At 38.6% G+C, this 25937-nt stretch overlaps 2 protein-coding genes across 3 annotated transcripts; both read left to right on the top strand.

Annotated features, from left to right (window-relative positions):
• The first annotated feature begins 974 nt into the window (after window positions 1-974).
• On the top strand, window positions 975-10157 carry LOC115688486 (uncharacterized). 2 transcript variants are annotated; one of them, XM_056308639.1, is made up of 10 exons: window positions 975-1354; window positions 2370-2604; window positions 2750-2830; window positions 2962-3131; window positions 4403-4542; window positions 5535-5712; window positions 5833-6385; window positions 6969-7081; window positions 8091-8334; window positions 9690-10157. In XM_056308639.1, exons 1-10 carry the CDS (start codon window positions 1137-1139, stop codon window positions 9912-9914), a joined length of 2157 nt encoding a protein of 718 aa, XP_056164614.1. In that variant the 5' UTR covers window positions 975-1136; the 3' UTR covers window positions 9915-10157. The 2 variants fall into 2 exon arrangements, with proteins under 2 accessions (XP_056164614.1, XP_030470202.1); XM_030614342.2 differs by having other exon boundaries at window positions 5833-6427.
• A 3026-nt stretch (window positions 10158-13183) lies between these two features.
• Window positions 13184-23621, top strand: LOC115678788 (uncharacterized). Its single transcript, XM_056308216.1, has 11 exons — window positions 13184-13541; window positions 14309-14592; window positions 14711-14905; window positions 16897-17243; window positions 18498-18789; window positions 19861-20019; window positions 20830-21195; window positions 21947-22015; window positions 22164-22212; window positions 22897-23020; window positions 23275-23621. The coding sequence occupies exons 1-11, from the start codon at window positions 13193-13195 to the stop codon at window positions 23357-23359; spliced, it is 2319 nt and encodes a 772-aa protein (XP_056164191.1). The 5' UTR covers window positions 13184-13192; the 3' UTR covers window positions 23360-23621.
• Window positions 23622-25937: the final 2316 nt, after the last annotated feature.

Here is a 25937-nt window from a genome sequence, read left to right as displayed (position 1 = left end):
ACATTTTATATTGAATAATTCATTATTTCATAATTTGATAATTCATTATTTTTTTTATTTCATAATTTATTTTTTTAATTTTTACCGGCTGGTTCCGGTTCATACATGGCCACGAACCGGAACTGGTCGGTTCCGAACTGTGGCCATGTCTACCTTGAAGAGCAAATAGTATTGACACAACTTTCACGTGACTTAAGTGAAATAACAATCACATTATTTTAACTGAAAAATCATCTAACGAACCTTGACTTTTGTCCTATCTTGAAAGTTTAGGATTTTTTACGTTACAAAAAAAAATTTAGGTAAATGTGCCATAATACACATGGTTTATGATTTTTTGTGACTTTTGCCCTATTTTGAAAGAAAATACGAAAAATAAATATACCTCTTCATTTTTACCGAATATTTCATCCGGTGTTTACACTCATTTTTTTATTTGCTTTATTGTCTTTAAAATACCATTTCTTTTCATGGCGATCCTCCATCAACAAAATTTAAAGAGAAAGTCGATGCGAACATCTCGTTAGCGAGCATTTAAGCACGAGGCAGATTGGATGTTGAATCAAACCGAACCAAAATGCATAAATTCGATTAAAAAAGAAGTTAAATCAAACCAAACAGTATTAGTATAATCGAAAATACAACCAAATCAAAATGGGTTTGCGAATCTTTTCGTCGAAGAAAAACTCTTGAACAGAATCGAACTCCAAAAAATGATTTGGTCCGATTCAATTCGACGGTTTGAAATTTTTTTTCTGCTCACCTCTACTCGTCCATATATACGGAATCCAATAAAAACTCAAATATTAAAAAAAAGAAGAAGAACATCAAAATACATGTTTTTGGAATTGGATTCCACCAATTAAAGGGTTTAATATTCGTTTTTTTAGCTGTATCTTAATTCTTTTCGACGTCCATCGAAATTTTCCCAATCAAAATAAAAAAGAAAAGAGAGAAATATCGCTTTCAAGCATTTCTCTCGTTCCCCAAGGAGGGAGCGAGCATCGAGGAGAGAAACGGCCAGATCACGCAAGGCATTTCCGTTTGGCGCCGAGACGCGTTGATCTCGTTTTCTCTCGTTCCGTTCCCTCGAAGAAGACGAAGATCGAGAGCTCGCGAACACCAGCCCGACGAGCATGGAGGTCGTCCCTCACGGCGGCGGCGACGGCGGCGGCGGCGACGGCAGTGGCAACAAGATGGGAACGCTTCTCGAGAATTTCATGAGAAGCCAGCGGAGCTCGTTGAGGTCCCTCTTCCAGCGCAAGAAACCGGGCGCCGTGGACGACGCCGATTCCCCTAGGCCCCTCCCCTTCCTCTCCCCCGTCGCCAACTCCGTCGTGTCTCGCTGTTCCAGGTGAGCGCGCGCTCCCGATTTCTCTCTCTGCTCGCGACCGGAAGTGAATGTGAGTTCCCGAGGTTTCAAAACTCTCTGTCAAGTGAATGTGCGTTGAGGCTTGTGCTACTTGGTGCGTGATGTTCGAAGAAGTGGTGATGGCTTTAGGTCCGGACTACGTCGCGATATGCATTTTTGTTTAGAATAACTTCGTGTGGACTTAGGAATGCTTTGCGAAGCTGTTCTTGGGACGGCAGCCGCAATTCATAGCGACTTGTGCTGACGTGATTGAGCTTGAAAAGCAATTTGTGCAATGAGCTTGTATGCGGTAGTTGCTGCTGAAGTGTGTGCATGAGATTGTCAGGAACCTATCTGTTCATACTTTCTTGATGTTTTCGGCACTTAATTGATGGTTAGACTCTATGAGATGCTGAGAAGAAGTGTCCATGACTGAGTGTTAAGTCATCTGTCCCTTTGCCTATGTTCTTTTATTAGTGCTGATCAAACATTGATGGACTTAGAGAAGATGTCCAGGCAATCGGTGAGCTGTTTCTAACGTGCGCATGCATGTGCGGACATGAGTATGTCCGTGTGTTTTTGGCAATCAGTCAGCTGTTTCTTGCTCTTTGATGGTTTGGGCGAATATTCTCGAGAGAGAAATGGTTTTTGAGTGGGGGCGGCGGTACATACTGTAGTATTGCTTCAGATATGGAGCTTTAACTTAATCCTGGAAAGTTGCTCGAATGGAATCTTGAATACTCACTCTCGCATTTCCGGATTTAATATTTCTCAATGCTCATGGGAATATGCCACTGCTTGTCTTTGATTCTACTTGAGTGGGGACCTGAATGGTGAGTCCAGGTGGGCTTCGGGAGTTTAGATAAAAAGTGGTATTGGCATTCGAAATGAAAATGGCACTTTTAGGATTGTAGTCTTGCACTAGTGTAGCTACCTCAACCTAACTATTAGCCTGATTGGCTGCTTTTTCTTGTATTTCTTATAAATTGATTGGATTTTTGAATTTGCTTATATTCAGGATCCTTAAAGTTTCCACTGAAGAACTGTGTCATCATTTTGATGAAGAGATTCCTGAAAGTGCTAGGCAACCTTCAGTAAACGCTAGGAATTTTGTAGAGTTTTGCTCATACAAGGCAATGAACGTGGCGACGAAAGCTCCTGATTATCTGGGTGACAAGGAGTTCCGCCGCTTGACATTTGATATGATGCTTGCCTGGGAGTCCCCGGATGTGGCTAGTGAAGTGCTGGCCAAAGTGAGACAAGTTATTTGATAACCCACTGATATTTGTAAAACGTCCACTAATTTATTTTGTGGGCATTAAAATCCTCATTTTGGTGATTTGAAGGAACTGGAACACTACCGCTTCATACAACTGACTTTGATTATTTTGATTGTAGGAAAAAAATACTGGCAAAGAAGCAGAAGATGGTGACGGATGGTCATTTTTTTACACAGCCTCAACTACCATGGCTGTTCAGGTGCGCAGGGCTCTTGCATGGGTCATTCAGTGTCTTGCTAAATCCCAATTGTTAAGTTACTGCCTTTCACAAAAGTCTTGTTGATGGTAGGGCAAAACATAAAATTGAGAATTGTTTTCTCTCTCCTTTAGGTTGATAACAAGAAAACTGCTGGGATCGATGCATTTGCACGAATCGCTCCAGCTTGTGCTGCCATTGCCGATGTAATAACCGTCAAGAATCTTTTTTATGCTCTCACAGGCTCCTCATGCAACCAGCTTCATTTTCTTTTGTATGACAAGTACCTTCGAAGTCTTGATAAGTAAAGACTTACTCCCTTTCTTGCTTTTCTGGCTGTTATAGTTTGTACTGTGACATCATCTGCCAATTTACTTAGTTTTTGCCAGAATTGTTACAAAGAACTTTTAGTGTTTCTTTTCCTTCTAGTGTTTGGTCTAAATAGTTTAATTTCCATGACACAATCATACGAATCGATCAGAATCTGGATCTAGTTTTGTTTTTCTGCAAGAGTAATTCGAACATCAAGCAGCTGATAGGCCTTTTTGCTAATTTAACCCATTGACAAAGCACAAAAAGATGCAACATGTACCTGATAGGCTTTGCTAGTGTGATTTCGTTTGTGTACTTCAAGCGTAATACATGTGCACCAAGATAAAGAAGGATCATCAACCAGCCCACCATTGGTGGATTAATCAGATCAACCAATCAGAGTTAGCTTCAGTTAGGGCTCCAAATTGTTTGCATGAAGTTTCACAATACAGACAGCTGTATCGTGTTGTTTAGGCATGGTCAAAGTCAATTATTTCTAGAACTGAAGGTTGTTCCCTTGGAGCTCCTGCATATTGGACTGGCGATTTGATTGAGTTGTTAGATGAAAATAAACACCCCAGAAGACCATGAGATCCGGGCAGGGAGGGTGTCTGGAAACAAACTGAGAAGCATAGAAGGAAGACAGTCATTTGATCCTTTGAAATTGGGTACAGTTCATTGGAGATTTAAAGTTATACCTTATGTTTGTATGAGATAATTGTTCAAAGTAGGAGTCAATAGCTATACACACGTCATCTAACTACTCAGGTTTGTTAGCCAGATTGAGATGGTGACTGGTTGGAGGACAGTCAAAAGTACTAGGAGGTGAAGAGAATTGAACCAAAATGGTACTGGTGCCATGTAGCTGACAATGGAAAAATCAGTAAAAGCAGGCTCTGAAAATGGGAGGGGACCAGAAAGTTGATTTACGGGAACTACAATTTTCTAGTTACTGATAATATCCGATGTTTGATGCAGTAACTTGTTGATTGCTCTAATTCTTTATGATGTCCATGGTACGTTAAGAAGGCTTTTCAAGATGCAAAGCACCTTTTAATGGACAGCCATTGAGAAAGATTTTGTTTCTTTCTTTTCACTTGAGAAGAATGTAGTTTTAGCAATTACATTAGAGGCACCGTACATACTATTTCAAGTGTTACAGATTCATTTTGCATCTCATTTGCTATTTCATGCGTTTTGATGGATTGGATGTTTACTAGCAAATGGTTGTCAATATCTACTTTAATTGTTCTATCTATGCAGAGTGATTAAGGCTGTAAAGAGTGTTTCGGGACCAACATTTGCTAACCTCCAGCTCGCTGAAGGAGAGATTATTCTTGATATAGATGGCACTGTTCCTCTGCAACCTGTATTGCAGCACATTGGTATCTCAGCTTGGCCTGGTGAGTTAGATCCTGACATTTGAGTCGTGAGAGTTTATCTTAGGTTGGGTTCCCTGGTTGACTATGTGGATCATCATCTGTTAGCTGGTGGGAGCTGGAATGATGATTGACTGTATAGTAGCTGCTGGAATTCAATATTCATGGATCTTTTACTTGCCAGATCACTTCTGACTGAAGATTGAATTCTGCAGCCTTAGAAACTTTTGCTTCTCATCCCTAGCCTCCATTTGTTATGGGGAGAGCAAATTGAATTCGAATTTGCCAATTGAAATATATGTCCCACATACTTCAGCTTTAAGATGATCTCATCCAAATATCTTCTACTTTGCAGTAAAGTCAGGAATTAGGAAACGATAGAGGTATTAGGTGGGTTATTTTTTATTTATTTATTTTGGTGGTTTTATTCCCATATAGTAGTTATGGATTTTGAAACACAGGTTAAGGTACCCCTCTGCTGGCAATGTTGCTTCAAACTTTATATGGTGAATTCAAGGGGAAGGCCTGGATGGTAGGGCTGGTTGGACTTAACTACCATAAACTCTGGTTAAACATCTACTACACTGTTAGGTCAGAGACCAGCATGTCAGTTTTAGAGACATGTCCAAGATGGAGAAATTGGAACTTTTTCTAGGTTGCTAGGTGTTGCTGGTTAACTATACTTTGTGAGCAGAAGACCCTGTTAAGTGGAATTCAGGGAAAATAAACCTTTTTGTGCCGTTTCTCTTCATCACCCAAGGCTCTCAGTTGATTCTGTCATGGAGGATGGCACTTTGGAAAAGAAAAACTCTAGAATTGGTTCTCGGGGGACTCTGCTATGCGAATGTTGCTTATATTGCAGGCTTGTACAGAAAACTTTAGATTGCGGTCAAAACTGGACTATCCTTCCACACCATCTCAGATATGATTGATTTGTGATGTGAATGCTAGGTTATGATCTTATTCAAACATTTGCTTCTGGCTATTTTAATTTTGTCTTTTTGATTTTTGGGTAGGTCGTTTGACATTGACCAGCTATGCTCTCTATTTTGAATCGTTGGGAGTTGGGGTATATGACAAAGCTGTTATATATGATCTGGCAACTGACACGAAGCAGGTTTTAAAGCCTGAATTAACTGGACCATTGGGCGCTCGTCTTTTTGACAGAGCTGTGATGTACAAGTCAGCCTCTGTGTATGTGTACTTAATGCACATCATATTGAGATTTCAATGGATTTTTTTAGACGATTCTCAGTCCATGTCTTTTGTGAGCTATTATTCTTAAAGCTGACAACTCTCGACTATTATTTACAGATTGGAGCCTGTTTACATGGAATTTCCTGAACTGAAAGGAAGCTCCCGCCGGGATTATTGGTTGGACATATGCCTTGAGGTTCTACGTGCGCATAGATTTGCCAGGAAGAATAATTTCCGAGAGATACAGCGAGCAGAAATAATTGCGAGGGCCATTTTAGGCATCTTCCGATACCGTGCTATTAGGGAAGCTTTTAATATATTCCCATCAAACTACAAAACAATACTTCCGTATAATTTGGCTGAAAGTCTTCCAGGGGGAGATGTGATCTTGGAAACATTGGCCAGTCGCTTGGAATTCGTAAAAGTTGATGTTCCTTGTCATGATGACTCTGGAAGTCCCTTCACAAAACAGAAGAAAATTCCCTCCCCCGTCTCCGTTCTGGCGCTTTATCGACTCGGGTTCATTTTACTAAAAGAGATAAAACTGGATATTGATTTAGTTGCTGTAGGAGATGTTTGTGTTGCTGAAATCAATCCTTTGGAGACAGCACTGAAGAACTCAATATTGGATACAGGAAGGGCTGAAGCTGCTCAGGCATCTGTAGACCAAGTAAAAGTGGAGGGTATTGACACAAATGTTGCTGTGATGAAGGTTAATAAATTGATTCTATCGCAATACTCTTTGATGAATATAATGAAAAATCCAGTTGACAGATAAAATTACTGAATGGTATACATTATCACTTCGATACTCAGAGAACTTGCATCTTCTGTCGCTGTTCTTTTAATGTTCCTCCTGCTTCGTGAGGTAGAGGAACAATACATTTTAATAAGATACTGGAGATGTGACTTTTTTAAGTTACTTGGTCAAAACCAAGTTGCAAAGACGCATTACGTCTCTACAAATTGCATTCATCATTGATGCACCACCTAAGCTCAATAGACCCTGAATTCGAATCTTCCCTGTTAACCGCAAGATGATGGTATGTGAACCATGAATCAGATTTCAACCAAAAAAAATAAAAATAAACCAGGAGTGGGATGTGATTGTATAATGTGGATTTTTCATTAACTTTTTGCTATGTTTTTGTGAATATGCACATAGCTGTACGGCCGGTTGGATGTTTGTATAAGTTGGTTGATGAGATTTTCTCTTAGAAGATGGCCACAATGATACCCAATGTTTTTTGAAGGAACTACTGTTCCCAGTTATTGCATTGGCTAGCCGTCTTCAGAGTTTGGCTTCATGGGAAGACGCTCTCAAGTCAATTGTATTTCTCGGGTTAGTTTGCTATACGATACACAGGTAGGTTGCCTTACGATAATTTTCCTTCTATCGTTGAATAAGCTTTATTGCATGCTATTAAGAATCTTCATGAATGCTTGGTAATGCAGTCATTAGTGGTCCTGACACCTAGTCTCTTGTACCGTATGTTCATCTCATTTACAACTCTAGATACTCATTATATCTATACAGAATCTTTGAAACCAAAATCAGGAGATTTGCATGTGCATTACGCAATAAGTTTTTAAGGCTGCCTCTTCAAGCTTCTCTTTCTTTTGGGTTAGTGGAAATAGTTGAATTAGATCTCTGTAAAAGGTTACTTATGACACAACTGTAGTAAGTTAATCGGCATTGATCAGGGCTTAACAGAAGAACTTTATAAGTTTCCAAAAATTGAAGATAAGGCATTCCGAGGAGAAAGATAAGATATTAGATCCAGGAACATTTGGAACATTTCGTTTCTAAGCAGAAGGGCCGTTTTCAAGTAGTCTTCGATCCCAGCAGATAAAGTACATTCCATAGTCCGTTTTAGGGATTGGCGACTTACCCATCCAGTGACTTTGGCACTGGACATTCCCAAATTGGGCCGCTGCAATTTTTTAGACAATGAAGCGGCTTCAGGAACTATTCCCTTGCCTATCTTGCTTAAAAAACAATGCTTCCTTGGCCCCATATGGTTATAACCCTGGTCAGAATCAACCTAACTTTGAATAGGAGGTAGCGCGAATCCCTCCTGCTTATTCTAAAACTTTCCAATGCCCATATTGGTGTTCCAAAAGTACCCTTTTGAAGTCCTGGTTTGCTCCAAAAAAAAAAATATAGGACTAACATACACTGTAAGTAGAAAAGGTACAGTATAGCAAGTTGATAGGACTTAACATATATTGCAAGTGGAAAATCAATTGGGGAATGTCACACTATGTGATTGAGAGTCGTGAAATCCAACTCATCTATGCTTTCAGATTTGGCATGATGACATTCTGCCATAAATTTGATGACAATGTTATGTGAGAGCTTCTATTTGTCACAGGGGATGGATTCAGTATGTGTTTCCAGTTATTTTGGTATCACTTGCCCTTGTCATGCTGTGGAGAAGGTACTTTAACAGGGGAAAGTCATTAGAAGCCTTCAGAGTTACTCCTCCTCCAAATCGTAATGCAGTTGAGCAGCTATTGACATTACAAGATGCAATCAGCCAGGTGGAAGCACTTATCCAAGCTGCAAATATTGTTCTTTTGAAGATAAGAGCACTCTTATTTGCTGTAGTTCCACAGGTATAGCCCTGAAGCCATGCTTGACTTATAATAACTATGTGTACGACTATAGATCATCTTTATTCACAAAGTGTCTTATTTGTCAACTTTATATTTTGTGCATAGGTCAAAGTATTGTGCAAGCAACCACCCGTCTGGGTGGCGCTGCTGGAAAGGGCACTCTTCCTCTCGCAAAAGGTTGAGTGTTCGAATCCCGGGCGCCGCAGGGTGACTTAACCGGTGCACGTGTGTGGTGGCTAGCACGTGTCGCCCCCAGGGTTTACCTCCCGGCTGTCGGCCGTGCGGGGGTTCCCTGGGTTACCAAAAAAAAAAAAAGTATTGTGCAAGCAAATTTTCTATGTACTTCTTATATTTCTATGAATCTCTTGGATGATCAAACATGACGCAATAAATGCGTGAGCATCACTTCTGCTCTAACCTGTGTATACTGTCTTGACTTGGCATGTGCTGCCTCGATATTCTACTCTATGGAATATGTGAAATCAGCTTCTTATTTGGCCCCAAACTGTTAGCCCGCTTAAAGAATAGTAAGCCTGATAGAGGAATAAATGTGATGAAATTATAGAAGGCTTAATTTGTCTAAGTGGAAGCATTATCTAGATGATTTTGGTATGTACTAAAGACCTGGTAAGCTGGAAGGTTTCATCCTTCTATTATCATTCTACATGAGTCGTGTAATTTTTGACTTCAGGTGTTATCTATTTACACAAGTTAACATACTTAACATACATTGCTAAGGCATTCTCAACTTCTCTGTGCATTCGAGTGTAAACAATCAAAGTTTTTCTATAAAGCTTTACAATTCAAGGCATGCATACATAGACATTGCCATAAATTTAAAAATGTTTTACAATTCAAGGGACATATAATTCAGTAAACTTCGATTTGATCATCATGTCTGATGATGAAAGATTGAGTGAGAGCTCTAAGACCATGGAGCCTTAGGAGGCTTTAACCGTACCTTCAATACAAGACCTTGACCTGGCGTAAGTGATGGAAAGTTGCTTTAGTTGTAGTTTCTCTCTCACTCCAGCCAACAAAATGATCTAGCTGAGCTGACCTTCTGTCTGAACCAGAAACAAGGTCGTTGTAAATAAAGAAAATTAACACACTGAAGATGTTAATGCCCTTAGGAAACAGCAAGGATAACCCAATACAATTGACAGTTTTTCTTTGAAACTGCAGCTATGCTGTTGCTGACTTCAGACCTGCAAAGATTTCATATACATGTGTCATTGATCTTGATCAAATGATTTGTGCTAGCATTTGGAGCATAATATATCTATATTTGAAAGTCATCCTAAAATAGACTTTGTGGTTTTATTTTGACTGAATAAAATGCTTTTGTCTTCCAGGCCACGGACAGGGTTGCCCTATTGTTGATCATCATGGCTGTGGTTTTTGCTTTTATGCCCCCGAGGTACTTGATTCTGTTAGCCTTTGTTGAAGTTTTCACTCGGGAGATGCCGTTAAGGAAGGAAAGCAGCAACAGGTGGCTAAGGCGAATGAGAGAATGGTGGATCAGAATACCCGCAGCCCCCGTTCAGCTTATTAAGACCGATGACAAGAAAAACAATTGACTGTACTTTCTACTTTTATAGTGACTTCCTGGTGTACATAATAATCTGAACGATGCACTTGTCATTTGGTTTCTAGAATGCCTGCAGCTCAATTTATTTGGTTGGAGCGCAGGCCTTGGTGGCATTTAAGATACTGACAATAGTTTTAGCACCCTTTTCAAATTACGATTACCATTTCTCAGGCAGGTGAAATGATGTTTGGCTGTTTACCAATTGAATATTCATTTGGTTGCACTTTCCTGACATCAAGGTTGTTATCTTGCCTATCGAATCAAAGTTCTGTCATCTTGCTGAATACAACGGCCTTGTAAGAGTCGGTAGTATGATTGTGCTTTCCGAAGAAATTTTCTACTGATGAGAAGAAAACTGGGCTCCGCCCAGTTCTCCTAAGTTCCAACTTCTTCTATAGGTAAGGTTGGATTTGGTTCCCACCCTCCTCTCCTTCATTTGATGCCATGGAATAGGAAGTTGAAGATAACGGACATTGATTTTTCTTTTGCTTCATGTCTGAACAGATTACATGCAATCCCAATGATGATGGTCTTATTGATTTTGCAGGCACTTCCTCCATCGTGAATTTGGAGATACACAAATTTCGTAAATATGCATAGTGAGATTATTCATTTCAGCTTATTAAGAAGCACAGTGATGTTGTTTATAACGTTAACAAGTCTTTTTCTTCTTTTTTATCTTTTTTTGACTGCTATAATTAAGGGTTCCAGTGTTTATTCTAAAAGATTTAGACTATAAAAAAAAGCAGTGTGATTTATATCTGATATCCCAATATGTATATATGTATGTTTTGGTCCTACGTGTTATTGAAGAGATTAATACATCTGGTTGTCTTTTTTACTAATATTAAAGAACGTAAGAGGAAGATGCCCTTAGCATTACTTTTTGATTAAATGGGTTGAAAGTTGGTTATTTCCAAAGCCACTATCTCCCATCATTAGTTGGTCTTTGGTCTCTTAGACTCATTCCTACCAATGTATATCACCCAAACCATAAAGTATGAGTTGAAATATGGATTTATGATCCATTTTGTCATCTCTAAGAGCGCCTTTCTCTACTTCCGGCAATCTTCTTCTCTTTAGAATTGTCAAAATTGCCGACGTTGCCACTCATGCTCGTGCACGTGCATTGCATGTCTAATGCACGTGCAATATTCACTTTTCTTACGCGCGCTCAATTGTTCATTTGAAAATAGACTTCCATGTGTGCAGAGATGGTCAAACTTCATAAAATATGCATCGTGGGGATTATTCATTTGAGCTTGGAAAATCTTTCTTATTATCGAGTTTGGTTCCCAAACATCTATTTGCTTTTAAATTGTTCGTCTCGTGATCTAGTAACGCCCAGTGTCTATCTCCTCTTCCTTTGCGGATGTCACTATTTAAATGAACTTGTGCTTGCTTATATTTAGTGTGATGACATAGGTCATTAATCAGCGTTTTTACTCTATGCATAGCGTTGCATTAATTGCTCAAGCACTCTTCAAAAAGTAACTGTAGGTTAACCTATCCTACAGTTGCATAACTTAAGTATCCTTATATATCGTTACATTTACATACAAGTTCTCTCCGGAAAGAGTTACCTGATTTCGACATTTTGTCGTGCTGTGTTTGGATGAGTTCAAGGAATACATGTTCCTAAAGCAGCTAAGGAAGAAATCGGGATGCAATATACTCTTGGTGTGAACCTTTCGAATGGATTAAGGTATGGTAAATTGGTGTAGATTTTTCTAAGAAATTATTTATTTCCAGTTCTTTTGTTATTACTATTAGTATGAAAAAGAAGAAGAAGACACTTTGTCCATGTAAAAATAGAAACGAGCGAAACTTTTGCATACAATTAGAGAAATAGAATTCAAAGATTTGAAGAGTTATGAGCAAGAGAACATCTTTTATCGAAGTTGAAAAATCAACAAATTAGATATAATTGCTATTCTTTTTAAGTATGACACTGAATGAGGAAATTTACATACCATATGATGCTATGAATGGTTTCTAAAATTATTCACATCTATTTGGTAGTTGTAGCTTTAAAAGAGACGTGGGATTCAGCTAAAATTAAATCCGGTGGAAATATCATAATGAATTGTATAATTAATCTTCTCAAAAGAATTTTACCAAAGAGAAATCAAATTCTAAACTCACAACATTAAAATTTAGCAAATTTTAAAGACTACATTGCACATTGGGATAAAATTCATGGACCACATTGAATAAATTTAAAATTAAGAAATCACATTATACATTTATCAAAATTTATGGACTATTTATGTAATTATCCTGTTGAAATATGCAAAGCTGGAGCAGCTAAGGGAAGCAATTGGGTGTTGCTATCGCTTCGCATGGATTAAGGTTATTGGCAAAATGGTGGTCCCCATATGTCATTTTTGGACATTTTCCTATTTTCCAAATCATGCCTTTTTCGACAAAAAAAAATCATGCCTTTTTTTTTAATAAAATTTAAGTCCTTGCGTGGAACATCATTATGCATAAAAATGTGTGATTTCTAAGTAAAAAAATTAAAGTACTCACAAACGACGTCAAAATGCATAAGATATTAGGGGTGTGCAACCGGACCGGATTTACTCGGGAATCGGACCAGACCACCTAAAAATTAGTTTCGGGAACTGGTTCCTGTTTGAACTGGTTCGAGAACTGTTTCCATTTTTGGGAACCAGTTGGAACTGGGGAACCGAAGATCTACCCGGACCGGTTTTGGAACAGGTTTTTAGCTTGTGTTAAAAAAAATCAGGTTCCAGAATAAACATGATAGGTTTCAGGTTCCAAAAACTGAAAACAAATTATAACAGAATAAGTTTCAAGTTCGAAACCTACCTACTCTGAAACCGATCACCCCTATAAGATATGTGTGATTCGATAATTTCTTTCATTATTTTTCTCTTCATTTGCAGGCAGAAAAGTATACAATGACGATACGGTATTTTCACGAGTTCTTTCTCTTGATACTTATAATAGGTAATATTTAAGACAGTTGATTGATTACCGGCATGCTTACGATGCTTCTGAGCATTTTTTTCCCACCTCGATTATTCACATTTCTGAAGATAGTCGTACAGAAAAAATTGGTGTGGTAGATGTAATTAGGGAAGGTTTTCATTAATACACTGCTGAAAATATTTTTTCCAATAAAGTATATACTCTGCTGAAGATTTTTTTTTTTAGAATATGTTAGATTTGAGTAAATTCCAAAATATAATTGGATAAGATTATAAAAGAAAAAAAAAAGGGAAAGAAAAAGTCAAAATCATGGCAAGAAATCCGTTGGGCACAGGTGCGAGTGCCCTTCTATACCTGCCGGGGGTTTTCTACTATTTAAATCGGACAAGATCGCCGCCACCGCCGCTCCCGCTCACGCTCCCTCTCCGTCGCTGCTCTCACACCGTGTCGTCGGACTCAACGGCGAGGATGAGCGCCGGCGGCGACTGCTCGGCTCCGATCGCTCCCCCGGCGGCGAAGAAGGTGGAGCACCGGATGGAGATGTTCGGCGACGTGAGGATCGACAACTACTACTGGCTCCGCGACGACTCCCGCTCCAATCCCGATATCCTCTCCCACCTCCACCAGGAGAATGCCTACACCGATTCGGTGATGGCCGGTGAGTTGGCTTTTTGCTCTGTTCATTGTCCTTCGTAGATGTTACGCTAAGACTGCAGTCCTTGTTCGAGTTAGTAGATTGAGGAAGTCGGACTGAAAATGGGTCATGGTGCTGTAAGGTCTGGAATTTGGTCACTCGCTTGTCATGGAGATTGATGAGTTACGATTCGGCGTGTAGTGGAAACTTGATTTGATGTACTTAATGGTTTGTAAAGTGAGAGTTTTTTTTTTTTTTTTTCGCCTGATGTTCATTTCTGTGTTTCTCTGGTATTGGAAATGTGGTTAGGTCTGGGAATATGTAGTTTCAAGATTTGAATTTAGCGTAAATTATGCGTCATGGAATGATCTTGGGATGATTTGAACGGAGAGAAGAAGCCACTTTGGATGAGATATATGGAAAGCTGGCTCGAGACTTGAGAATATGGTTATAGGCATGTGCAATTTTAAGAAGTACCAACATGTGGGAAGTTAGAGACTTAATGCTCAACAAAGTTCCTGAGCAGAATTGTTTGGTTGAGTGGCAAATTCTCTTCTTTCTGTCCCAAGTAAGAGTCAGGAAGTAGAGTCTGGTGTCTTTATCTGAAGATTTACATGGCTAGTAAGAACAACAGGCTTCTAATATCCCAGTCATCCTATTTCTTTATTCAGGCGTAATCTGCAATCTTATCTTTTGTATGGAGTGCTGAAACACTCTAATGCAATCAAAAGTGACAATGTAATCAGAAAAGAAATATGTGATGAGCTTAATATCTCTGATAAATGACACAGGGACCAAGCAACTTGAAAACAATCTTTTTGCTGAGATAAGAGGACGTATAAAGGAAGATGACATATCTGCACCCATACGCAGAGGGCCTTACTACTATTACAAAAGGAATCTAGAGGGGAAGGAGTACGTTCAGCACTGTAGGCGGTTAGTACCAGATACGGAGGCCCCTCCTTCTGTTTATGATGAGATGCCAACTGGTCCTGAGGCTCCTCCTGAGCAGGTTATCTTGGATGAGAATATCAAGGCTCAAAATCAGTCATTCTATCACATCACTGCTTTTCAGGCAAGAGTGACCCTTTCTTTTCTTCTTTTCCACCCACATCCGGTTCCATTATGAATTATGTCCTTGCCTCGGCTTTTCATTTTCGTAACTTCATTGTGCTAGTTCTTTGATGTTATAGGTTAGTCCAAGTAATAAGTTGGTGGCATATGCAGAGGACACTAAGGGCGATGAGATATATACCGTTTATGTAATTGATGCTGAGACAGGAGCTACAGTAGGGAAACCTTTAGCAAATGTGACATCTTACCTGGAATGGGCTGGTGATGATGCATTAGTTTACATCACAATGGATGAGATTCTTCGCCCGGACAAGGTATGTCTTATGTAGTATAGGATCTGTTGCTGTGGAAGTTTCTTTTTGTTTGCTCCTTTAACAGAAAATTCGTTACTGATGTCAAGGCATACTTCTCAGTGTTTTTATAAGCTTGTGGATCTTAAGTTGCACTTAACAAAAATATCTACTTTGATCTAACCAGTGCGTTTTGCTAAATTTATAGGATCCAGAAGACTTTAGTTAATATTAGGATTTTCCGGATCCACAGGGAACCTTTAGCTTTTCTAATACATCAAGTTTCACTTAAACTCTAAAACAAATAAATGAAATATCAGTAATGTGCTGCCATTATAGGTGTTGCGGTTGAATCGAAACAGATGCGGGATCTCATTGATGTCCTCATGCTTATAGTTGAGATCTGATCTGGCCCTGATCTGATATTTAGCATACTCAGCCTGTAATTTGTAGCCATAAATTTAGAAGGGTAAAATGATAAGCCTATCTCCTCTGATATTAACTAACCCTATCTCATCTTAAGTTGCACTTAACAAAAATATCTCCTTTGATTTAACCAGTGCGTTTTGCTAAATTTATAGGATCCAGAAGACTTTAGTTAATATTAGGATTTTCCGGATCCACAGGGAATCTTTAGCTTTTCTAATACATCAAGTTTCACTTAAACTCTAAAACAAATAAATGAAATATCAGTAATGTGCTGCCATTATAGGTGTTGCAGTTGAATTGAAAAAGATTGTTGCAGTTGAATTGAAACAGATGCAGGATCTCATTGATGTCCTCATGCTTATAGTTGAGATCTGATCTGGCCTTGATCTGATATTTAGCATACTCAGCCTGTAATTTGTAGCCATAAATTTAGAAGGGTAAAATCATAAGCCTATCTCCTCTTATAGGAATTTTATTTTCAGCACTCAAATGTTTCCATGTCAAATGACCATATGATATATTGTCAATTCAATTGCATCACTGCTCTCTCTCTCTCTCTCTCTTGATCGATCGATATGAAAGTACTCTAGATTTCATTTTTCAACCTGGTACAACCATTGTTAGAAAGTCCAACCCAAAAGCTTAAGCTATTAGGTGGATGGAGACCACATGAATATAAAGAGCATTTAGGACCCATTGTCAATCGATGTGGGATAATACTTCAACACCCCCACTCACGTGCAAGCCGGATTACGAGCAGCACGTGAAATTTTGACATCGCACATTCACATGGAATTTTTACCACGCACATTCACGAAAGGGATAGTATTGGCTCTGATACCATGTTAGAAAGTCCAACCCAAAAGCTTAAGCTATTAGGTGGATGGAGACCACATGAATATAAAGAGCATTTAGGACCCGTTGTCAATCGATGTGGGATAATACTTCAACACCCCCACTCACGTGCAAGCCGGATTACGAGCAACACGTGAAATTTTGACATCGCACATTCACATGGAATTTTTACCACGCACATTCACGAAAGGGATAGTATTGGCTCTGATACCATGTTAGAAAGTCCAACCCAAAAGCTTAAGCTATTAGGTGGATGGAGACCACATGAATATAAAGAGCATTTATGACCCGTTGTCAATCGATGTGGGATAATACTTCAACAATCATGGAGTTTTGCAATCATTGTGTAATGCATTGCATCACTCTAAGCACATCACATTCAAGCTGTCTTTGTCTAATTTTCTATTGCTGATTAGTTAAGCTAGCTTAAGATCTCTTGTTGCAAATTTCTAAGAGTTATGTGTTGAATCGAATTTAATATATGCACACATAAAGGGCACAGAATGGTGAACTGGGAACAGGACATCAGTAATATGCCAAACATCCATTGGCAGAAAGACTCAAAGTCATACAATATAGATAGCATTCATGAAGTTTTCTTGGATGCTTGGACACTTGTGATGTATAGTCATTCTCATGTGATGTATAGTCATTCTCAGAATCTGACCTATTAATTTTTCAGTATTAGCAATGGCATGGCATTTTGTAATAGCAGTTTGTTTCACTTTTAGGTGTGGTTGCATAGGTTGGGGACCGAACAATCAGATGACATTTGCCTTTATCATGAGAAGGATGATATGTTTTCTCTTGATCTTGAAGTTTCTGAGAGCAAGAAGTTCTTGTTTGTTGCATCTGAGAGCAAAAGCACAACGTTTGCTTTCTATTTTGATGTTTCAAAGCCAGAAGATGGTCTTCGGGTTCTGACTCCTCGCATATACGGAGTGGATACGCGCGTCAGCCATCGGGGGAATCATTTTTTCATTCGGAGGAGAAGTGACTTGTTTTACAACTCAGAACTTTTGGCTTGCCCTCTGGATGATGTGTCGAACATATCTGTTCTTATCCCTCACAGGGAAAGGTAATATGTCTTAATAATTGACCCTTGTATTGGTTTACCTTGCCTGTAACTTTAGTTTTTGTACTATCACTTTATATTTGAGCTTGTTGTGGTTGATTGAAATGCAATGTGTCTTTGTCCACACTTGGTGTTTATACCATAAAATTGAAAAGTAGATCCAACCTAAGTTTGGAATGGTAAAGGAAAAGGATTATAACGAAGCGATGACATAGAAATTGCTTTTCTAATGACTGGATCACCTAGGGAGATTTATAATGGATAGAAAAAAGCAAACTAGTGTTAAGTCACTTAAAAAATTCGATATTGAGCTAGTAAATAAAGATTTTTGTTTTTTCAAGTGATATAAGTTGTAGGAATAACGACATGAAATCCTTGTCTGTTAAATTAGAATGATAATGCACCCATAAGTAGTTTCGAGTTTTGATACACTGGACTATTGCTCTGCAACTAAGTTCTTCATTTCCAAATTTTATCATGCCCCAAGTTACTAGTTACTACTCTGTTCTTTGTTGTTGAAAAGAGAGGGAGGGATTTTGATGGCTAAGAATTAGGACTATAATATTTCATATCTCCTATTATTTGGGAAAAAGTGTCTTTATTTGTTATCTAAGGTGAAAAGCCATTCCTAATGCTAGTGTAGCAGAATGACTTGGGTGCCAATGCATTTTCATAATATGCATGTCACTGTAAAGCTCTAGAGAATAAGGACTAAGGAGATGGACTGATGTCTTGGGGGGACCATGGCTCCTGTCGTCCCCTCCTCAAATCCTTGCTTTATATATTACTGCTCATGGTAAAATATAACATTGATTAAATGGTAACTCAGGCATGTTTGATCATAATGTGCTTCAGTTTCTCCTGTCCAACTTACAAAATGTTAACAGAGGAGAGGAATGGAGTAAGTGCCTATGGGGCTATATATCTGCTATTATTGTTTGCTTTTTGTTAGAAACATGTCTTTCCATAGACATCTAGAAGCTTTGAGCATCAGTTAATTAATTTATTGGTACATTGCTTCAACGTCCTCTTGATTTTCTCTCTCACCCTTCACATGTCGATATACACATATGCACATAGGCGTGCACACATGTACAGACACATATGAAAGCAAGGATTGTACCATGCATGGATGCTCACGCAGGTTTTCTTTTGTATATGCCTACAAATTTGTGTAGTTGAATGAATATGTGTCTCTTAAGTGTCAAGAATTTTTTGTTTCGGTCTGTATAGCTTACTGATCTTCTGACTTTCCAGTGTAAAAATCATGGACATGCAGCTTTTTGCTGATCATCTGGTTCTCTTTGAACGTGAAAATGGTTTGGTAAAAGTTATAGTATATCGCCTTCCAGCTCTTGGGGAACCACTCACACAGCTTCAAGGTGGTCGTTCTATTGATTTTGTTGATCCGGTGTATTCTGTGGATCGATCAGAGTCACAGTTTTTGTCAACCATATTAAGGTTCACTTATAGCTCCATGAAAACACCTCCTTCTGTTTATGATCATGATATGGACACTGGCATAGCTGTTGTGAAGAAAATCGAAACAGTAAGTACTGTGGGGTAGCCATTTGCATTTACTGGCCCTTTTGGTTCTCTCTCCCTCTCTCTCTCAATAATCTATTTTTTGGAAGCTGGAGTTCATAATGAGTAAGATAAACTTTATTTTGTATCTTGAGTCTTCGTATCTTACATTTTTTATCTATGATTCATTTGCAAGGTCTTGGCTGTTTTTAATTCTGCCTTTGCAAGATATTTCTGGTCACTTACCTGCATGGATCTTTAGACTAATGTCCAAGTGTGGACAAGGTTTTTTGATTCATTGAGTGATCTGATTATGATAAACAATTAAGTGCTCATGATGGCTGGTGACCTGCAATCTGCATTGTATCGGGCATGCATCAATTTTTATTTATTTATTTTTAGATTAATCATGCTAGCTAATCTAGGAGCCTTTTCAGTGGACCGAGCAATTAAATCATTACTACTTTGTATTTATGTTTAGTGGGCTTGGCATGAATGCGCAGCCGAACAAATTTTTGCTCTAAACTTGTTCTTTATATCTCCTGTTAGTCTATATTTCGAGATTGATCGTAAGAGTACTGTCCTGTGGTAGCATTATATAAGCTTACTACTAGAGCTTTTGTCCCCAATGTAAAGTCAACAACCAAATTGGCTTTTGAAGCATTTAGTCATCACGAGGATTGGCCTTGACCTATCTCTAGCTCATCAGACACTCACGGACAATTCCATGCCTTGGAGTATCTTTGAGGAGAGATTTAGTTGAAAAGCTTTCATGCTTCGTAAATATTATATGACCACTAACTTCTAAAGATGCCGGGAAAAGGCTATGTAATGTGAATTAGCAGAGCTATTTTAACCTGTACAATCTGTCTCATGAATACTATATGACATTGTCTCTCGCAAGACATCTCTATAAGACATTCAGTTTTTTCATCCTGAAACCTCACCTTTACCATTATTTTGTTCTTTTCGAACTGGAGTTTTTCGTTATGTGTATTTTCTTAATGTTGTATAGGGAGTGGTGGTCTTTAACTGTATATCTGTCTATTTTTCATGGCTTATGACATATGAAGAACTTTTCCACTGTTTTACTCAGGTATTAGGAGGTTTTGATGAGTCAAACTATGTTAGCGAAAGGAAATGGGCCACAGCTCCTGATGGCACTCTGATTCCCATGTCAATAGTCTACCGGAAGAATATGGTCAAACTCGATGCATCTGATCCCTTGTTGCTTTATGGATATGGTTCATATGAGGTAAGGTGAAACATATGTAATGTGCTTGTTTGCGGGTAGATATTTGGATGTTCACATCAGGATGACACACCATATTGGCTTTTTCTATAAGTTTGGATGTTACAATGAAGAGACTCATTGGCTTCAGATTTCACACAGAAGACTTGAAGCATGGATCTGTGGATTATTTGTAAACAATGACGCAACGTTGGGCTGTTTCCATTGACATGTTTGAATTCGGTGCTTTAGTCTCTTAAGTCTTAACAAGGGGTGATTGTTCCTTATTCCATGCCTTCTAAAAGTTGTCGGCGTATGTTTTGGTGTCTGTTGCTGCGTCCAATCCCTCTCGTTCGCAATTTGCTACATGCTTGTTCTATTTCAACTTATTTTTCCAAATTTGGTAGATTAGCAAAGCTTGGGTGACCTTTTAGTGGTTAGTCCAGCCTTGGTCAAATTTCAGTAGTGGAGGATCCAAGAGGTTATGCTTTACATGCTCTTGCCAAATGCAATTTATTGCGTAGCTTAAATTTTAAGTGTGACTATGTAATGGTTTCAATTTTTTTTACTATCGTTACCTTCTTTTATCAAACCTATTTTTTTTAAAATGCTTGTATCAACATCTACTTGGCATTTGCAGATGTGCTTGAGGTTACAGAAGTTTCTTGTTCCATTGCTTTATGTTTTTTCTTTTACTTACCCTGGGAAAGCTTGTACATGCAAATCACAGAGCAGTCTCTAATTTATGCTGTCCGATCTTTCTATATTCCCTAATGAGTTCCCTATATTTATTCAAACTCACTGGCTATTCTCAATGTTTTGTGCTCTGATTAGATCTCCATTGATCCGAGTTTCAAGGGATCAAGGCTGTCATTGTTGGATCGAGGATTCATTTATGTGATTGCCCACATTCGAGGCGGTGGAGAAATGGGGAGGCCATGGTATGAAAATGGAAAATTGTTGAAGAAGAAAAATACATTTACAGATTTTATTGCTTGTGCTGAGTATTTGATAGAAAAAGGGTACTGTACAAAGGAAAAGCTGTGCATTAACGGGAGAAGCGCTGGGGGGCTCTTAATGGGCGCTGTTCTGAACATGAGACCAGATTTGTTCAAGGCAGCAGTTGCTGGAGTACCTTTTGTTGATGTTCTGACTACCATGCTTGATCCAACTATACCTCTTACAACATCAGAGTGGGAGGTAAGTTTTACCTCCTCAAATTTCTTTATATATGTTTAAGCAATAAGAACAGTTGAGTTTTCAGTGGTATTGCACCTTGTTGACACCCTACAGTGATATTAAAGTTATCATACAATTGAGACTTAAATAGTGGTACATAAGCAAGGGTCAGTTTTTCTATATGGAATTGTAATGTCCATTGTTGATTGGATAAACTGATAAACTGGCAAGAGAGTGTCATATGGCCTGATAGTTTAAGAGTTACAGATGACAGATCTCATTTCAGATATAATTAGGTAGCATAACTGGAATCAGCTTGATTTCACCTTATGTGGGACTTACTAATTAATGATAAAATTTAATGATTTTGATGCATCTGAATTCATATACTTAGTGGAAGAAAAATGAATCAGTTAGTGGGATTCAGCAATGACAAATTTGTTTGGAAATACTTGAATATGCAAAGGTGACAGTGAGGCATGCATCCTAGGATGTATTCGGTGAAAGGATCTTTTTACGAGTTCTCTTGCTATATTCGTCCTGGCGACCATCACACACACACACGGTGAGCCTTATCTCGGATTCTGAAACATCTGGAATGTTTCCAACTGTAAGTGACTTGGCGACTTTACTGGGTTTCAAGGCTCTAGTTGACTGTTTGCCGTTGTGAATGCTTCAAGATGGGATCAACTTGTAGCTACTTTGGAGGACGTTGTGTCATCTTATAGTTCAGTCAAGCTCTCTTTATTTGTTAACGCACTTGCTGCTGCAGGAATGGGGTGACCCTCGGACAGAGGAGTACTACTACTACTACATGAAGTCATATTCTCCAGTAGACAATGTAAGTATCGTCTGCAAACATTTGGTTGCTCATTTGCCCATGTCCATCTTCGCCGTCATCTTATTTCTTTGATGTGAAGTGGACATCATTTTGAAACATTAATAAGCTGACACTAAGTTGATTTTCTTTACTGAGCTTGCTTGTACAGGTGAGGGCTCAAAACTATCCACATATTCTCATTACTGCTGGGTTAAATGGTGAGTGTAACGCCCCTGTAATATGTGTTGTTATGTTTCTTCATTGAATCTTCATATGTTAGTATGATCTACTGGGCTTGTTACTCCAGTGAAGTGCACATGTGGGACACTGCAGCAAGCTAGAAATATTTAAGTTGATAGTAGGATATTTGGATGGCCACCAATGATGAGTGCATGGCTTGTTAGATATTTCCATGTCCAAGGGGAAGTACTGCTCTTTTCCTTATTATCGGCTGATTAGAAAATTAACTTACATGCTGCTAAGATTTTAGCGATAACAAGAGACATGGTGAGAGAACACAAATGCTACATTTTTCCTCACTTTGCTTAATGCTACATTACATAGATGACTCTATTTTTATAGTATAGAGAGAGAACCTACTCGAGACCCAAATCTCTAATTCGAGACCCAAATCTGTATCTACCTAATTGAAAATACCAGACTCTTGCTTGCGAACCACAAAATTGAAATTATTAAGTTTTGTTCAGCACATGCTATATATTCTTATGCCTCTCAATAGAGATTGGTTCTGAAGATATTCTTTAGCGTATCCCACTATCAGGCTTTCACATAGCATGTAAGCAAACAATAAGTTTTAATGTTTCTGCAGGTATTTACTAGTATTGGTATCACTTCTTTCTTTTTAGTGAGACTTTTAACATTGTTCCGGCATTATATAACAGATCCACGAGTTTTATACTCAGAACCTGCGAAGTTTGTTGCCAAGTTGAGGGATCTGAAGAAGGATGACAATATGCTATTATTCAAGTGTGAAATGGGCGCCGGACATTTTTCAAAGTCAGGGAGGTAAGTCGGTGAAATTGTTAATTTCCGTCCTAATTTCGAGGGTTACCTGATTTCAGAATCTGTGTATAACCCGTTATGATACATATATCTTGGACTTAGTCTCGCTTTCTGAAAACATGAAGAAGGTAATAAACGCATGGAAGGTCGCAAGGTGTAGTTTCTCTGGATATATGACAGCATATTTCCTAAAACTTCAGTGATCGAGTAGATGATCTGCTAGTATGTTTACTTTACATATGCATTCCGTCGCGCAGATTTGAGAGGCTCCAAGAAGATGCTTTGACATACGCATTTCTGCTGAAGGCTCTGGATATGATTCCTACTCATGGGTCTGCGTAGATCTTATGAGGGTCTCCGATGATCTTGGACGGAAAGAGCGCTTGTGGTTGAAGGTGCGTCATCTGAAGGCTAGTCACCGAAGTCCATGTCAAGATTTTTGTCTTGAAACCATTCGTCATAATTTATTTTTCATTGGAGCAGGGTAATTAAAGGTATCTACATCTGCCAGTTCCATTCGTTTCGATGTGTTCAATTAGCTCTGCTACTTGAATCTCTTGCGAACACAAGAAATCCGATTCTGAAGACATTCTTCTTTTTGTCACTATTATCTTCGATTTATTCTCGAAATAGTTAAATGGTATGTTGCTCATAGATCTCTCTCTTAAATGCCATTTTGTCCTTGTTAATCAAGTGAATGAAATCTCAGTTGAAATCGAACTGATAAGCAGGAGGAGGACCCTCTTATAATCTTATTAGTTTGTTTGCAAAAAATAAGTTATTTAAAAAATATTTTTCTAAAAATAATCGTTTATAACACTTATAAAAATGAATAAATGAAAAATATTTTTATCATTCACGGAAATATTTGCACATAACTGAGTTGACTTTTTATTTAAAAACTAATACACGTGGATCACATACATGTGGACTTGCAAAACGAGGTGGCTTTATCCTACGTGGCATCATAGCCCCAAAACGACCCCGTTCCATGGCTCAACAAAGAACAATGCCCATTCATTCATCGTGTTTAACCCCCCTTCACCCTCACAGCTCTCCTTTTGACAGTCCTTCCTCAACTTAGCTATCACTCGGTCGCATTCGATCACTGTCGTTCGCTCTCCCGAATCCTCCTGCACTATGCCTTCGTCGCACCTCGCAGGCTTTCGCCGTTAAACTTCGTTGATCTCCGTCATCACCACATGCCATCGCGGCACCGTCGGACTAAGGTGACTCTCACACCCCGTCCGACTTTCGCTGTCGAACTTCATCTAGTGGCTATGGCCCTTGTTGTGAAGTTTCACCGCTGCCACTCACTTCCTTTGTTTCACTTCTGTGGCCGAGAAGGTCGAAGTGGTTAAATTTCGGTTGTAACTTCATCGCTTGTGCCCATCTTCAATGACAATGAATTCTTGCACCTCTTCTTGTCAGTTTGACGACTGATGGCGATTATGGTTCCTCCTCATTAATGCATATTTTTCGAACTTCGTTTTTGCCGCTTATGAACAAAGTAGAGCCTATAAATTTCAATCACCGCCGGTGTGATGAAAACTGGGCATGATTTAATATCCATTGATGATTCGAGCTTGCTATTATGATGTTGCGGTCCATGGGAGCGGTGCTTGGTCATGGTAAGGTGAACACTTTAGCGATAAGATTTAAGCAACTCTCTCAAGTACGCTTTACAACTTCACGGAGACATTTTAACAAAGAGACCGTGTGCAAAGAGATTATTGGATCTAATCATGAAATCGAAATTGTTTTCCAAAATTAGTAGTTAGAACAGCAATGTCGTCACCAATCATCAACTAACAACTCATATTTTCAATGATTTATGCATGGGTTTCATGAATGGAAATTGGTCTCACACTTATCCTGAACAACGCAGCAGGCAAGAGTTCGACTGTCTTCTTTTCTTTCTTTTTTTTTGGACGTAAGTTCGACTGTCTTCGGGTTTTAAAATAAATATTCTACTATGAAAGATAAGTCCGTTCATGTTCTCTTTAGTTACAACGTAGGAATTTCAAACTTTTTTTTTTATTTAGATTGATTATCTCCCGATAATTATTTTCAAGTTTCAGTGTTAGGAGCGTTCGTGGTCCGCACATTGAAGGTGAAGTTTTGAATTTCTTTTAATTTTTTTGGGAGTATATATATTTTTTTATGTTAGAAACCCTTTTGGGTAATTCCAACAAATTATACTATAGGGTGGGGAGGGGGTACGAAAAATAAACTTCATTTTTCTTCCAAGAAATTTTTAAAATGCTGTGATGTTAGTTAAAGAGATGGAGGATGAGGTTGGGGAAATTGTCCAATCAGTTTTAAACATATTGTACAGATGCCAATTCACTCCTAAACTTTTAATTTTATCAATTTAGTCCTAAATTTTCTCCCATCAATTATTCACATTTTTTAAGATAGTTGTACCTAAAAAAACAGGTGTAGTAGATGTAATTAGGGAAGGTTTTTATCAATATTTTGCTAAGCCAATAAAGTAGATAGGGCAAATTTTAAGTAAGGAACTGAAGTGAGGTTATTTTTTCAAATAAGAGTCCAAAGTGGACCTTATTAGGGGTGATTAGTTTTTGATCCGGACCATCGATCTAGTCCGGTCAAATGAAATCGGTCGCTTTTTTTTCTTTCTGAAATTTACTAATTTAGTGAGCTAAGTTCACGCCATATAACTTGTTGGAGATGATGATTGTAACAGCCTCAAAAGTGACTTTAGCTTCTTTGGTCACTGTTGATTCCATGTTCATGAACTTGCAAGGAAACGGCATATGAGCCCCAGAAGAGTTTAGCTATTTTTGGTTGGAGGATGACCTGCTTTTAGACTGTCAGCCGAAGGGCTGTGAAAGCGAGCTGTTGGAGATAACTTCCATGTGAATTTTTTTGTTGCATAAAAAGAGACATGTTTCTG

This window comes from Syzygium oleosum, unplaced genomic scaffold (genome assembly GCF_021117445.2).
Source record: "Syzygium oleosum isolate NSW1041296 unplaced genomic scaffold, Sole_v2.1 Sole_v2.02, whole genome shotgun sequence".
Classification (NCBI taxonomy): domain Eukaryota; kingdom Viridiplantae; phylum Streptophyta; class Magnoliopsida; order Myrtales; family Myrtaceae; genus Syzygium; species Syzygium oleosum.
This window is presented reverse-complemented; position numbering and strand designations above follow the sequence as displayed.